This window comes from Astatotilapia calliptera, chromosome 12, assembly GCF_900246225.1.
Source record: "Astatotilapia calliptera chromosome 12, fAstCal1.2, whole genome shotgun sequence".
Classification (NCBI taxonomy): Eukaryota; Metazoa; Chordata; class Actinopteri; order Cichliformes; family Cichlidae; genus Astatotilapia; species Astatotilapia calliptera.
In genome coordinates, this window is record NC_039313.1 from 18,870,661 (window position 1) to 18,884,875 (window position 14,215).

The following is a 14,215-nucleotide window of genomic DNA, read 5'->3' on the forward strand; positions in this document are numbered from 1 at the left end:
GATGTGACTTGTGTAGAGAGCAGGAAAATAACCTAAAACATGTGTCTGTCAAGTAAGGTCCTACCTAAATGTACAATGACCAAGAGTGTCAAACACCACTCGGATGTCTACACGGCCTTATTATCAGAACCACTCATAAGAAATGCAATTTCATTTCATTAATTTATGTTTGTAAATTCACCTATAATATTTAGTCAGTATTTCTTTCCATTCAGTATTGCTTATTCTTAGTGTTTTGTATTATTAATGATTTGATTTTAACTAATGTGCAATTTCCTGATTTTGTCCTCCATACAATAATCCATTGTTACTAGCAATATATGATAAGCTAAGTCTCAGAATAAAATGAAATGTAATATTGTTTATTTAAAACAACCATTTAATTTTGTTGAATGCCCTGGGATTATTCTGAATGAATGTACACGACGGCTCAACATCTCTGAAAATAAATGAGAAATATATGTTCCTAAAAATGGTGGGTTAAGATAAATGGCCATATTGTATCAGCCTATGGATGGGTGAATAACATTTCACAAGTTTCCTGTTAAAATGAGCATTTGGTGCCGATAATGCCTCAAAATTGTAGTGGTTCCAAACGGACCTAATAAAGCATTTATTTTGAAGATCAGTGTTAGAAGATTGTAATTAAATCCAATGCTATTTGCTGTTGTAAAATAAAAAATAAAACATGAAAAGTTCAATGAGGATGGTTATGTTTTTAACAAAAACTGCATGATCACAATACTTTTTCATTGCTTGGAGATGTCCTTAACATTTGTGCTAAGACAGTTATAGACTTAGAAACACTGTTAAGTCTACGGTTTTACATATCAGGATGTACTGTAATGGAAAAAAATATGTAACCCTTGACAGGAATTAAAATTTGACAAATAAAACCTGAAATGAACGACATTTGACATATTACACTGTGCCATTATTGATTATTAAAAGATTACACCTTTCATTTCTGACTTCATTGGAATTGAGATTTCTCTGCTCGGTGTGTCCAACCCAACAGACAAGGAAAAATCAAACACAGAGGGGATTTTGTCTGACTCCTGCTTGTCAGTTTGGTGAGCCACTGGGGCACCTGACTCAAACAGGCCATCCTCCACAAAACCCTCATTTATAAAGTTATCTAACCTCTGTTTCAGTGCAGATAGCTAACAACAGAGAACCACTTACTGCTTCAGAGATAAAGAGTGAAAGTGGACACTATATCCTTGTTTTTAACATAAAACTCATTGCAGCAATGAGTGACTGCAGCTTTTTTAGTTTCCTTATTTTCTTTCTTTGCTTAACGTGCTTTAAAATCTTTAATTTCAAAGACTCTTTAACACATTCCAGCTTTGAAGACGGTGCTAAATCTATGACAGGTTTTTAGAGTAGGACTCCAAAGTGTAAATTAACGTTAATACCTATAGTGTTTCATACTACTCAAGATTACAGGACTGAAAGCACTTTGACTCCGCCTTTTTAATATTACAGGAAGTGAAGTACCCGCAACATACAGGGTTGTGGGGGGCGTGGATTTACCACTGCTTTTGATTTCTTGGTGTTGTTTTTTTGTCTGTGTAATATCATGACATCGTAGGTATCGAACCGGTTGGCCAGATGTTTTAACGCAACGTTAGCGTTGTTCGTTAACTTGTCGTTTTCTTCTTCATGTTGCTAGTTTTGGGGCGTAGCACTAGCTAGAGGCTAGCTAGCTAGCCAGGTTTAGCTGAGCTTTTTTGTAGCTAACAGTTCTCTGAAGGACAACAGCCTTAATCTTTAACAAAGAAGACTTGGGTAAGAGTAGTACCAATGTCACTCCAGATTTACATGTAGTGACAGAAGTATTAGCACTTATCCTGGGGCATTAACAGCGTCGTTAACCGTTCACGTCCCTGCAGATGAGTGGCCCTGAAATCTGATTGAGCCGGGGAGTTAGCAAAAACATGTCCTGTAAGTCAACTAAAGTGGCTCCGAGTGTTGATTTCGACCACAGCTGCTCTGACAGCGTGGAATATTTGACACTTAATTTCGGCCCATTTGAGACTGTTCATCGCTGGAGAAGACTCCCTCCGTGCGATGAGTTTGTTGGTGCAAGGTAAGGTGTGGACAGCTGAGCAGCAGCAGCATCTTCACTCAAACTGAATACCTGTGGTTTTACTGAACTTCATGCGGCTTCACGCAGGCGCAGCAAGCACACTGTGGTGGCTTACAGAGATGCAATATATGTGTTCGGGGGAGATAATGGGTAAGGGCTACAAGACTTCTGCAGACATTTTTCAGATATATGTGTTATTATATGTATGTGAGAATTCTGTGTCACCCAACAGCAAAAACATGCTGAATGATCTGCTTCGCTTTGATGTGAAGGACTGTTCCTGGTGTCGGTAAGGCTATAGCCTCACAGCCGCAGTTGGTTTGATTTTACTTCGTTGCAATACATATCACAATCCACGGAATAACCCAGATTAACACACATTTATGACTGATGACTGAATGTAGTGTAAAGCGCTTTGGGGTCCATAGGGACTAAGTAAAGCGCTATACAAATATAGGCCATTTACATTTTAAGACCATCATAGTGTGCATGCAGTGAGTATCAGAACAAGGAGCACTAAAAAGTAATCATAAAGATCAGTTTATTTCCACAGTGGACACTTTTTGAAAGTATTACAATACAAGACACCAAATCAGCCAGAGTATATATAAAACATACACAATCTTAACCATATAATAAAATAAAAGTTGACACATGTCTATAATTCACAGAGCTTTCACCACTGGAACGCCACCTGCCCCCAGATACCACCACTCAGCTGTGGTCTATGGCAGCAGCATGTTTGTATTTGGTAAATCCTTCATTATCTATAAAAATCCTTCATTTTATCCATTTTAAACTCTGGTGGCATTTCTGTAATGTTCAAATTTGATATTTTCTAGGGGGCTACACTGGAGACATTTACTCAAATTCAAACCTGAAAAATAAAAATGACCTTTTTGAGTACAAGTTTGCTACAGGACAGTGGACTGAATGGAAAGTGGAGGGAAGGTAATGTATTAACTCGTTTCTTTTTAATAATGACCAAACATTGTTATTGTGTGCCATGATATTATTGTATCTTGCCTCCGTGGTTCCCACCCTTAATACTTTAGGGTTAGGGGTGTCGAACTCCTGGCCTCGAGGGCCGGTGTCCTGCAGGTTTTAGATCTCACCCTGGGTCAACACATCTGAATCAAATGATTAGTTCATTACCAGGCCTCTGGAGAACTTCAAGACATGTTGAGGAGGTCATTTAGCCATTTAAATCAGCTGTGTTGGCTCAAGGACACATCTAAAACTTCCAGGACACCGACCCTCGAGGCCTGGGGTTCAACACCCGTGCTTTAGGTTGTCTGGAGGATAAAATATGTTGGAAAAACTGTGGGCTGGTTTCGCATGTGCCTTTATGTTTACTGGCTAAACTAAAACTTTGGAGGACCTCACACTGTGCACAGTTGCCTTCTACTATGTCCTAGCATGACAGCCCCCCCAACTCCAAAATCCTCTATTCTTCGCAAAATTGCTGATAAAAGTTAAGCCCACCTCCTTCAAAAATTAATTTAAGGTTCAAATTAATCCCATAGTATCTCTAATCCTCAGTCTTGCAGTCTGCTTAGTTTAATCCAGGACAAGCAAAATCTACAACTGTTTTAAGTCTTTGCAAGGCCCTTTGAGGTACAGAGGCAAATAAAAATTTAGTCTGGGACTATACTTAAGTGTTGTCATTTGAAACTAGTCCTAAAAATCCTGCATCTCTGTTCCAGCTTGCCAGTGGCCAGATCTGCACATGGGGCCACAGTCTACAGTGATAAACTCTGGATATTTGCCGGTTATGATGGAAATGCCAGGTATGTATGAATTTTTTATTTCATTTTCTGCAGATGTATTTGTTTTTGTGCATAACCTTGGTGACTATTTCGCCCACGTATAGGTTGAACGACATGTGGACCATCAGTCTGCAGGACCGAGAGCACGCGTGCTGGGAAGAGGCATGTTTCATTCATTTTCACAACAAAAGAGAACAACATTTAAAGTTAAAGACTCAGAAACTCTTGGTCATTGTTCATGTCTGTCTTTCTGTCTTTGTGTCCATCAGATCGATCAGAGTGGTGAAATTCCCCCGTCTTGCTGCAACTTCCCTGTCGCCGTATGCAGGGACAAGATGTTTGTGTTTTCTGGACAGAGTGGAGCCAAAATTACTAACAACCTCTTTCAGTTTGAGTTCCAAGGCCACATGTAAGCAGCACCCTTTTTTATATCATTCAGCTACTTATACTATATTTACCAGCATTACCCGACACTCATAACTCCCATGTTCTCAGGTGGACACGTATACCAACCGAACATTTGCTGCGTGGCTCTCCTCCACCTCCGCAGAGGCGCTATGGACACACTATGGTTGCCTTTGACCGGCACCTGTATGTATTTGGAGGTGCTGCTGACAACACCCTGCCCAATGAGCTGCACTGCTATGATGTTGACTCTCAGACCTGGGAGGTGATCCAACCCAGCCATGACAGTGAGGTATGAAAAAATTTGGAAAATGTTCATTGTGTTTGTGATATCATTCATTTGTTGACACAAAGAACTATGTTAGTAGATATGGAGGTGGATGAATGATATCACAAATATTATTTATTAGGACAGTAAATTATTAAACGAGAACACTTTGTTCCTGTACGCTCCATTCCTATCTATTGTACTATTTCTTAATGTAATGCAAACACAATATGTTTGGAAAAGCTGTTGAGTGATGAGCCATTTTGAGTTTACTTACTTTACATTCTTCGTTGCTGTAGACAGTCTGCATTTTGTTGCAGAAATTTGTGCAAGACAATTTATATTATTGTAAATCATAGTGGTATGGTGTTCCTTTTGTGTCACCCCAGATAGGAATATAAAACACATGTAGGTGAATTTTACAGATATGCAATTAAACTCTTATCTTTTTTTGTTTTTGTTTTTTCTCAGATGCCCAGTGGGAGGCTCTTCCATGCTGCTGCTGTGATTCTGGATGCCATGTACATCTTTGGCGGGACTGTGGACAACAATGTCCGCAGTGGGGAGATGTACAGATTCCAGGTTGGTGTCAAATCACCTCATTGCTGAGATATACTACCATAGTTAAAAAGTCTGTCCTGCCTTAAGATTGATTGCTAAAACTTTCACTTTTGTAGTTTTCATGCTACCCAAAGTGTACCCTCCATGAGGATTATGGCAAACTGTGGGAGAACCGTCAGTTCTGTGATGTGGAGTTTATTCTGGGCGAGGTGAGTTTTCATTGCTGTAAAACTGGAAGCCAAGCCTCTAAACTGCTGATTAAAGCGTCAAGGTGAGGTGCCGGTTTAACTACATGGGTTGAGTAGGTTACCAGTATGCTCTGAGGTTGTTGCATGGGCCTAGGTTCAAATCTGTCCCAGACACCTTTGCTGCATGGCTTCCCCCTGCCCTCTTCCCCAGCTTTCTCAACTGTCTTCTTGTAATAAAAATGGTGAATGGCCTATTTGTATAGCGCTTTACTAGTCCCTAATGACCCCAAAGCGCTTTACATATCCAGTCATCCACCCATTCACACACTGGTGATGGCAAGCTACATAAAGGCTCACAAACCCAAAGGCAATTCTTGAAATTCATGGTGACTCGCACATGATCTGCCAAACTTGTTTTTTTTTTGTTGTTGTTGTTTTTTTCCACTTGTCTGACTTGACATTGTTGTCTTGTTTGCAGAGTGAAGAGAGAGTCTTGGGGCATATCGCCATAGTGACTGCAAGATGTCAGTGGTTGCGGAAGAAAATCCTGCAGGCTCGAGATAGGCAGCGACAGGTTAGGACAATGCACCAAGTGCATCTCCTCTGACACATACAAGACTGTCAGTGATCTCAGAAGATATTTATAAATATGAAAAATCAGGCTGATTATGTAACTCTGTAACCTATTCCACATCTTGGAAATCAGAAACACGGTGAAATGGTGACACAACTTCAAGCACCTGTGTCACAATTCAAATATTAAATGGCAGAAAGGTTTAGAATTGAATCCACATCCTCCAACCTGCACTCTTCAAGCTGTGCGGCATCATGAAATGAAACACCTTTTTAAAAAAATTTTTTAAAACAATGAACACCGCAGGAGAGGAAACAATTAGTCGTGATCACATCATGATTGGTTGGTTTCCATCTCCACTGAAATAGGTTAGAGTGGCGATATTGTCATAAAGAAAGAGTAATGATTTGGTAATTATCTGTAATAAAAGGCTAGTGTTTGGTATTTGTCCAACAATAGTGTTGAAGGGGAAAATCAAGGAGTTATTGCTCGTATTTTTTCAGACACTCATATTTATAGAAAATTAACTCAGTCCAGACTTAATGCGCAAAGTGAAGCTGCAAATGTAATCATTTTAGTTCATTTTCAGCTCATCCGCCATGGCGAGGCGTCTGTCGTCGGTCCACAGTTCACAAGAATATCTAGTCCTACAGTATTCGTCAGAACTGAATCAAATTTAAAGGTTGACCTAGTTGGGTCTTCACCCAAATTGTGCGCAAAGTCAAGGTCCCCATTTTAGTAACCCGTGAAATGTAATGGACTGGATGATGAGCTACATTCTCTAAATTTCAGTTTTATGAAAAGTCAGTGAGGCTTTCACCACAGAAAAGGTGCGGCAGCATAAATATTGCACATTTAATGCTTTAATGAACATATTTATCTAAGCTTGTAGGTCTGAGGCATCAAGATATATAATATAAGCATTTGTAAGAGTAATGGGTCACTGGTGTATTCACTGAGCCAGAATGATAATTGCATACTTTACTGCCTTACAGAAGACAAAACAGGAGAGCAGTGAGGATGAAGGAGCAGCTGGAGGCTCAAAAGATATGCCAGCAGGCAACAGGCCATCGGGCACACAGCCGCTGCTGGAGGTATCCATCAGAGAAGCGGAGGCTCAGCCTTTTGAAGTCTTAATGCAGTTTCTCTACACAGACAAGATCCAGTACCCTCGCAGAGGTACCACTCTGCTCATGCTTCTCACATTTGGTTGTTACCAGTCTTGCTGCAAAAGAGAGGGAAAATGTTTATTCGTGTGTGTATCTGTCTACACAGGTCATGTGCAGGATGTTCTCCTGATTATGGATGTGTACAAACTGGCCCTTAGCTTTAAGCTTTCCCGGCTGGAGCAGCTCTGTGTGCAGTACATTGAAGCATCAGTCGACCTGCAGAATGTTCTCAGTGTCTGTGAAAATGCCAACAAACTGCAGCTCGACCAGCTCAAGGTACGTCCAGATTAAATGTTAACAGCTGAAAAGCGTCTTATACTGACCTCTAGTGGTTAAAGTTTCTTAATTTCACTGCTTTTCAAACTGTTGGGCTGGAACATGGACGACCATGGTAAAAAGATGGAGTGAGGCCAAGTTAAATGAATATGACTCTAGTCTGGAAAATAAACAAACAAGAGTTTACGGATGCTGTCCTGCTAACATTTTGTTCATTAAAACTCAAAAAAAGTTGTTTCTGATTGTTTAAAACTTATATATCTTCCAAATTGAGTTGATTGGTTCAGCTCCCCGTCACTACCAGATCTACTGCCCATTTGCGCATGTGCGAAGGTAACTCTACTTGGACAAACTGCCCGAAATGCGTTGACAGAAACACTTCAGGGATTTTGAGTCATTCTGCGCTCCAGATGCGTTAAATTTTTTTTTTTCCGCGTTAGTCGTGATGCCGGCTTGATTTGCGTTAACGCTTTAATTTTGACAGTACTAGCTATTATGACACTAATACCAACATCTTTTTTTCTTTCTTCAGGAACATTGCCTTAATTTTGTGGTTAAGGAGTCACACTTTAACCAGGTTATCATGACGAAAGAGTTCGAGCATCTCTCCACTCCCCTGATAGTGGAGATTGTGCGACGAAAGCAGCAGCCTCCTCCTAGGGTGTACTCTGACCAGCCTGTGGACATCGGGACCTCCCTGGTGCAGGACATGAAGGCCTACCTGGAGGGAAGCGGCTTTGAGTTTTGTGACATTATTCTGCTGTTAGATGGTCACCCACGGCCTGCACACAAAGCCATACTAGCAGCTCGGTCCAGGTAGATCAGCGTAGATTTTATGGATGGGTTATTTTGTTTTTGTTTTGTATTTTTGGTACCTTACTTAAGCTGAATTTGATTTAATGTGGATTTTATGCTCCTGTGCCGATAGTTGACTCTAGGTCTACTACTACTAGATCTACTCTAGAGTAGATTTGATTGCTTTCTGTAATGGCTTGATGTTGTATCACAGTTGGTCATGGTCCATTTCAGCTTAATGGTGTGACTTATCCTTTTGATACTGTTACTCCTCAGTTACTTTGAGGCAATGTTCCGCTCCTTCATGCCCGTGGACGGTCAAGTAAATATATCCATTGGTGAGATGGTCCCGAGTAAGCAGGCCTTTGAGTCGATGCTGCGTTATATCTACTATGGTGACGTGAACATGCCTCCAGAGGATTCCCTGTATCCTTTTCAATTGTAGAGTTTTTTGGGTTTTTTTTTTTTTTAACTTTAACATTTCTGCAAATATAAATAAAAATGAAATGAGTAAAGATAGCCTAGATAATAATAATGATTAATTAGTTAATTTCTGTCTAAAAACAGACCTCAATACTTTTCTTCTGTTCAGGTCCTTAAAAAACACAACATATTCCTACAGAGACATTTGTATCGAGTACCGTTTGTATCACTAACAGTAAAACTGCTGGCTCGTCACAAAAGAACTCAATATTTAACATAAAAAAGGTGTGAACTTTTTATCTGTAAGTTAGAAGATGGTGATGTTTAAGTTAAGAGTTAGTGTTGGTTAATGTTTATAAATGGTTTATAAGTAGATAAGTTCAGGGACACAATGAAATAATTCATAAATATGTCAATGCCAGAAACAAAATAGGGCCTAAAATGTTTCTGTTATGGAGTTGTTAAATTTGCAGTTTCATATAGTGAGTTTCTAAATCACACTGAAGCTTTTTCGAAAATTAAGCCACATGGGTTGTCAAAGCACCCGGCCTTACTTTTTGGTTAATGTGAGTTTCATTGCGGTAAACTTGGTTTACATCCTTGACCCTGGATTAACAGCTATCTGTTTGCTGCACCATATTACTATGGGTTTTCTAACAACAGGCTGCAGGCTTACTGCAAGCAGAATCTCGAGATGAACGTCACTGTGGAGAATGTCTTGCAGGTATTGTGCTTTCTCCCAGGGGGAGCAGTGACCTAATTGGACAATGCAGTCCCTCACTTTTGTACAAAATAAATCATTTCTTCACTCACTTCTCTCTCGCTATCCTCTCTCAGATTCTTGAGGCAGCTGATAAGACCCAGGCTCTGGACATGAAGAAGCACTGTCTCCACATTATTGTCCACCAGTTCATCAAGGTGGGTGGGCTTGTATCCGAAGCCCTGGGGGTTTGCTGCCCACTCACTGCAGCTGAGCTAACCCTCTAGTCCCCTCTTCTTTGCGGGAGACTGACACCTTTGGCCTCTTAGTGGATCACCCTCCATCTTCTGCGTGAAGAGGAGACTGTTTACAGGCTGGCCGGCTGTACAAGCACCTCATCACATTGCGATGAGGTGTCGCTCTGATTATTGTTTGTTATCCAAAGGAACAAAGAAGCACTCAGTTTTCACTTTACTTCACTGGAGTGTTAGCTCTGCTGTATTTCTGTTAAGCTTTTATCTTCTTTTTATCTTTTATCTTCATTTTGTTGTGCATGAGCAATCAAGTGCTGCTTATTCCCCATTTTTGACTCATTGTCTTATCTTAATTTGCTGTTCTTTTTTTCATTTTTTTTGTTCTCCTCCCCTCCCAAAGGTATCCAAGCTCCCCAACCTGAGGTCTCTCAGCCAGCTGCTGTTGTTGGACATCATTGAGTCGCTAGCCACACACATATCAGACAAACAGTGTGCCGAGATGTGCTCCGATATTTAGGACGGCTCTTTTCTACTCTTGCAGAAGCCATACATCCCTGCTCCACCTAATCATTCCTTGCATGTGTCATACCCCATTCAACTGATGCCTTTTATCCACACTGTATCGAGTTGCTATTGTTGTTGTTGTTGTTGTTTGTCCCTCTGCATCTCAGCGAGGAATGAAATCAGTGAAGGAACCAGATTGTACCTAGAATTGTTAAATAGTGTAAAATTATCTTTTCATGTATAACTCTGCTTTTATTTATTTTGTACAGACAGACCTTTTTTGCAAAGAGATTATTCTGCTCACTGTTGCTTTGGCTTTTTTTTTTTTGATAAATATACAGGTTACTGTATATTTTCACAAGTGTGACAATAGAAATGGATTCAATTTCATCAGATGTATCATCTCAATAAACCATCACATCTATTAAAGTCAAATGGGTTATTTATCTAAATCTCTATTCATTTAAGTTTGTATTATTTACATATGTCTTTTGTGGTAAAGAATCCAAATCATATGAAAATAATTATAATATATCTCTGTGTTAAGTACTGTTGCTGGCACATGTCTTTGTGATAATTCTTACCATTAACAAAATCTGTGTATCCTACAATACTGAACTTAGTATTTAGTGATATTATTCTGTTATCATGCACTTGAAGCCTTAATAAATCTCTTACAGAATGAGTCATGTGTTCTGTGCCTGTGCTCTGATTCACCAGTATACCAACGTGATTGAAGTTTGTGCGCAACCATTTTGTCAGTTAATCAATAAACACAAAGGAATGTGTCAAAAAACTGAAGTTTTTCTGAAACCACAGAATTGATTGATTTAACCTCTCTTTAGAAGCTATTGTCACGTTGTGTTATCACGAATCTTCTGGGCTCTAGATTCGTGATAACACTACACAAAAAGAATAAAGTCATCTGTTAGAGTCTCTAACAGATGACTTTATTCTTGAGCCCAAACCTAACTTTTAAACTGCTTTTAAATCCTACAGCCATCTGTGCAAAGAGCCGATAACTCCATTATGTCAGCTTTGCCTAAAACTACAGCATTGGCCATCCTCACTGGCTTTATGCAGGGACCATATTAGACTGGATCAGCCGGCAGGTTGTTTTGCTGTTTTTAGTGTTTGGGGTTAAAGTGGGGCAGCAGTCCTCATCCAGTCCAGCAGTATAATTTTTAATTTTAAACAGCTGATGTTTAAAGTGAAATATTCAAAGACACTTTTGTTGGCCTTACTGGTGCTAATCTAAAATTCAGACTACTGTTGCAAACTAAAGCCAGTGCAACTTAAACACAGTGTGAAAAAGCTGAAGGGCAGACCTTGACCTTTCATTAAATTAGCATGTCCGTCAGGGGTCTCAGTTTCCACAGATCATGCATGATAAGTTCAGACAACACTCCCTGGTTTGAGCGGATGAATTCCTTTTGAATCTGCAAGGTTTTGCACTGCAGCGATTTTGGTTTACTCACGTGATCTAAATTAAATTAAGTGGTTTAATTTTAATTATTCATTTGAGATGTGTTATAGGTTCTTATGTATGTACTGAGGTCACCCTTAATCCCAGTATGAGATGAATAAAACTAAAAGAAAAGTATTTTCTGAACGTTTATAGTAAATTTTGTTCATGGGACTAAGACAAAATGTTTGTCCTAAATGCAGAGGCATTATATTGGTTTTCTACAAGCTGGCAGTTGTACTGCAGGATCTGTAACAACCCACAGAGGAATTCCCAAAGTGCTGGACTCTTTTGGACTTTTGTATTGCTGCAGTGAGCACAAAGTGCTATTCATAGTAGAGATACTTGAGAAATTTTGCAAATCAAAATAAATATCTTAAACAAATAATATATAATCAAAAACGAAAGACCATACCTCACCTAATTTTGCTGAAACGTTTAAAGTTGTACTGAAGTTCACAGTCACGTGAAACAGTAACTTTTATGTCTTTCTTTTTTATGTGCCCCTCATGCACAGGTTGCTCGTTTCATTCAAGTTGACTTGTGCAAACACACGGCCCAGAATCCCTCTGCTCATATCTGGTTTCATTTAAATACAGAGTTCGTTGTTCACTGGGATGACATTGAACACTGAAACCAAACAGTATGGCCGTTGTTGTGTGGTACGAGATTTTCTCCTACTTATCAGGTGCATTTTCTTAAAGAAGTAAGAAGTGGGCCGTCCAGGTCTGTCCAGCAGGTGGGACGAGCTACAGAGCCACTTGGATGGCTTACCTAACTTTACTTAGATTTGGACACAGAATCACAGCACAGACTTCACTGCACAAAGGCAGAAGATGGTTTTTCTAACAGCTAAAATGATGCAAAGGACCGCGCTCTTTGTGACAGTTGGAGGCTTGGTGACATCTCTGATCACCACCTTCCTTCCACATTGGAAAACAATGAACTCTGATCTCAATGAAGTGGAGAACTGGTTCTCTGGGCTGTGGCACACCTGCCTCTACACCGAGGAAGTGGGAATTCAGTGTAAGGCCTACGATTCCATCATGGGACTGCCGTTGGACCTACAGATCTCCAGGGTGCTCATGTCAGTGTCTATTGGTACTGGTGCTTCAGCTGTACTGGCTGCTTTCCCGGGTCTGGAGGGGGTTGAGATGTGTATGGAGCCGCCTGGTGTGAAGAGAAGGCTCCTCATCTTTAGTGGGGTGCTGTCCTGGGTGTCTGGGCTCACTACTCTGGCTCCTGTGTCTGTTGTGGCCTATACAACTGTGGTGGACTTCTGGGATGAGGGTTTTCCTGATGTGATGCCACGATGGGAGTATGGGGAGGCGATGTTCTCCGGATGGTTCGGAGGACTGGCACTGGTCATCGGAGGGACTTTGTTCTTTGTAGCTGTGTGCATGGGCGACTACGACCGGCAGACATCGAGTGTACCAAACAGCCCACAGGTGAAGCAAAAGACACAGCACTACCTAAAGACGGAGGTTTTATAACTTGCATATTCCCATATGTGTAATATCTGCGTGTTCATGTACGTTATATGAAAGCATGACAGCCTGTGAAAGATTACAGTAGTTCTACCGAGAAGCACAGAAGTGTTTTTGGGGCCCTTTTGTTTTTTTTTACTGGATTTCAAACTGGAAATAAAACTTTTTTTTCTGTGATCTCTGTTTAGAAGAAAAAAATCTGAAGCAACTGTGTGCGACACATTTTATTAAAACAATGTGAGACAGTAGATGACTGCTGTAGTTTTTATTCTTGTTAAAGCATTGGAGGACAATTTATTTAGTAGAACATACACACCATTGGAACCTCACTTAATGGTATGGTAGCTAGTCAAAATAACATTTTGGTTGAATTACTCATGCATTAGTTATAATGTTGAGTGATGTGTGCAATAAGCGTCATAAAGTTTCAAAACATCAGAAAGGAACCTACTAGCACCATAATACCGATTTATTAGCTGAACTGAAAGATGAAGAAACTTAAAGAAACCTAAAATCAGCACACTAAACAATAAGTAAACAGCACTCGGGTCGGTAATGAAAATGTCCCACATTAGTTGTGAGCAGAGTCTGAGTGCTCACTGCCGTGCAGGAGTGAGTAAATGAGCAGGGGTTGCATTCTTGAGCTGCAGCTCCTCTGTGTTGAATTTCATTTCATGGGGAGGGGGCTTGGTGCCATCAGCTCCTTTTAGAGCTTAATGTACTCTGTTGCTCACTGTTTTTGTCAGAACTGATGTAAACTGTTTTGTTTTATTTCACCAAAAAAGGGCACTGATGTTTCTTTGGCTGGGCGATGTACGTTATTAGCATTTACTTACCGATTGGTTAAAATCTAATTAACAGGTTAAATCTACCCCTGATAACTGCTGGCATTAATATTTTGGCAGAGCATTTGTTTTATAAGCCAGGAATGATTCATTCACTTCTCCCTGCTCTCTTGATCTGGCTTTTTAGATACTGCAGCTCTCTGTGACCCCTGGCAATTCAATTAAACTGAGTGATGTGTCAGTGATGTCAGATGGCCTTCCCTGCACACTGGGCGAATCTGATAGTTCATCTTGTCGTGCATATCCACATGCCCCACCCTGGCTTTCACTCAAATATGCTTTTTCCATCAAACAAGAGCAGTGCGTGTGCACCTGTCAGCTGCCAAACATCAAATTAGTCCATGTGGAGAGTGGAAATGATCTAGTATGATATCTATTCTTCTATAATATGTTTTGTTTTGTTTTGTGTTTTTTTAAAGTGAAAGCATTAGCATTCTGAA

The 14,215-nt window shown here is 40.2% G+C and overlaps 2 protein-coding genes across 3 annotated transcripts; both read left to right on the top strand.

Annotated features, from left to right (window-relative positions):
• Positions 1-1,470: 1,470 nt before the first annotated feature.
• Positions 1,471-10,663, top strand: lztr1 (leucine zipper like post translational regulator 1). Of its 2 annotated transcripts, XM_026188256.1 has the most exons (20): positions 1,471-1,791; positions 1,896-2,092; positions 2,180-2,242; positions 2,325-2,381; positions 2,764-2,843; positions 2,935-3,043; positions 3,799-3,882; positions 3,966-4,023; positions 4,131-4,270; positions 4,357-4,558; positions 5,006-5,116; positions 5,212-5,304; positions 5,762-5,857; positions 6,853-7,036; positions 7,133-7,302; positions 7,835-8,118; positions 8,374-8,523; positions 9,139-9,244; positions 9,358-9,438; positions 9,875-10,663. In XM_026188256.1, the coding sequence occupies exons 2-20, from the start codon at positions 1,941-1,943 to the stop codon at positions 9,989-9,991; spliced, it is 2,337 nt and encodes a 778-aa protein (XP_026044041.1). In that variant the 5' UTR covers positions 1,471-1,791; positions 1,896-1,940; the 3' UTR covers positions 9,992-10,663. The 2 variants fall into 2 exon arrangements, with proteins under 2 accessions (XP_026044041.1, XP_026044040.1); XM_026188255.1 differs by having other exon boundaries at positions 1,471-2,092.
• A 1,616-nt stretch (positions 10,664-12,279) lies between these two features.
• cldn26 (claudin 26) lies at positions 12,280-13,047 on the top strand. Its single transcript, XM_026188903.1, has one exon. It carries the CDS (start codon positions 12,280-12,282, stop codon positions 12,934-12,936), a length of 657 nt encoding a protein of 218 aa, XP_026044688.1. The 3' UTR covers positions 12,937-13,047.
• Positions 13,048-14,215: the final 1,168 nt, after the last annotated feature.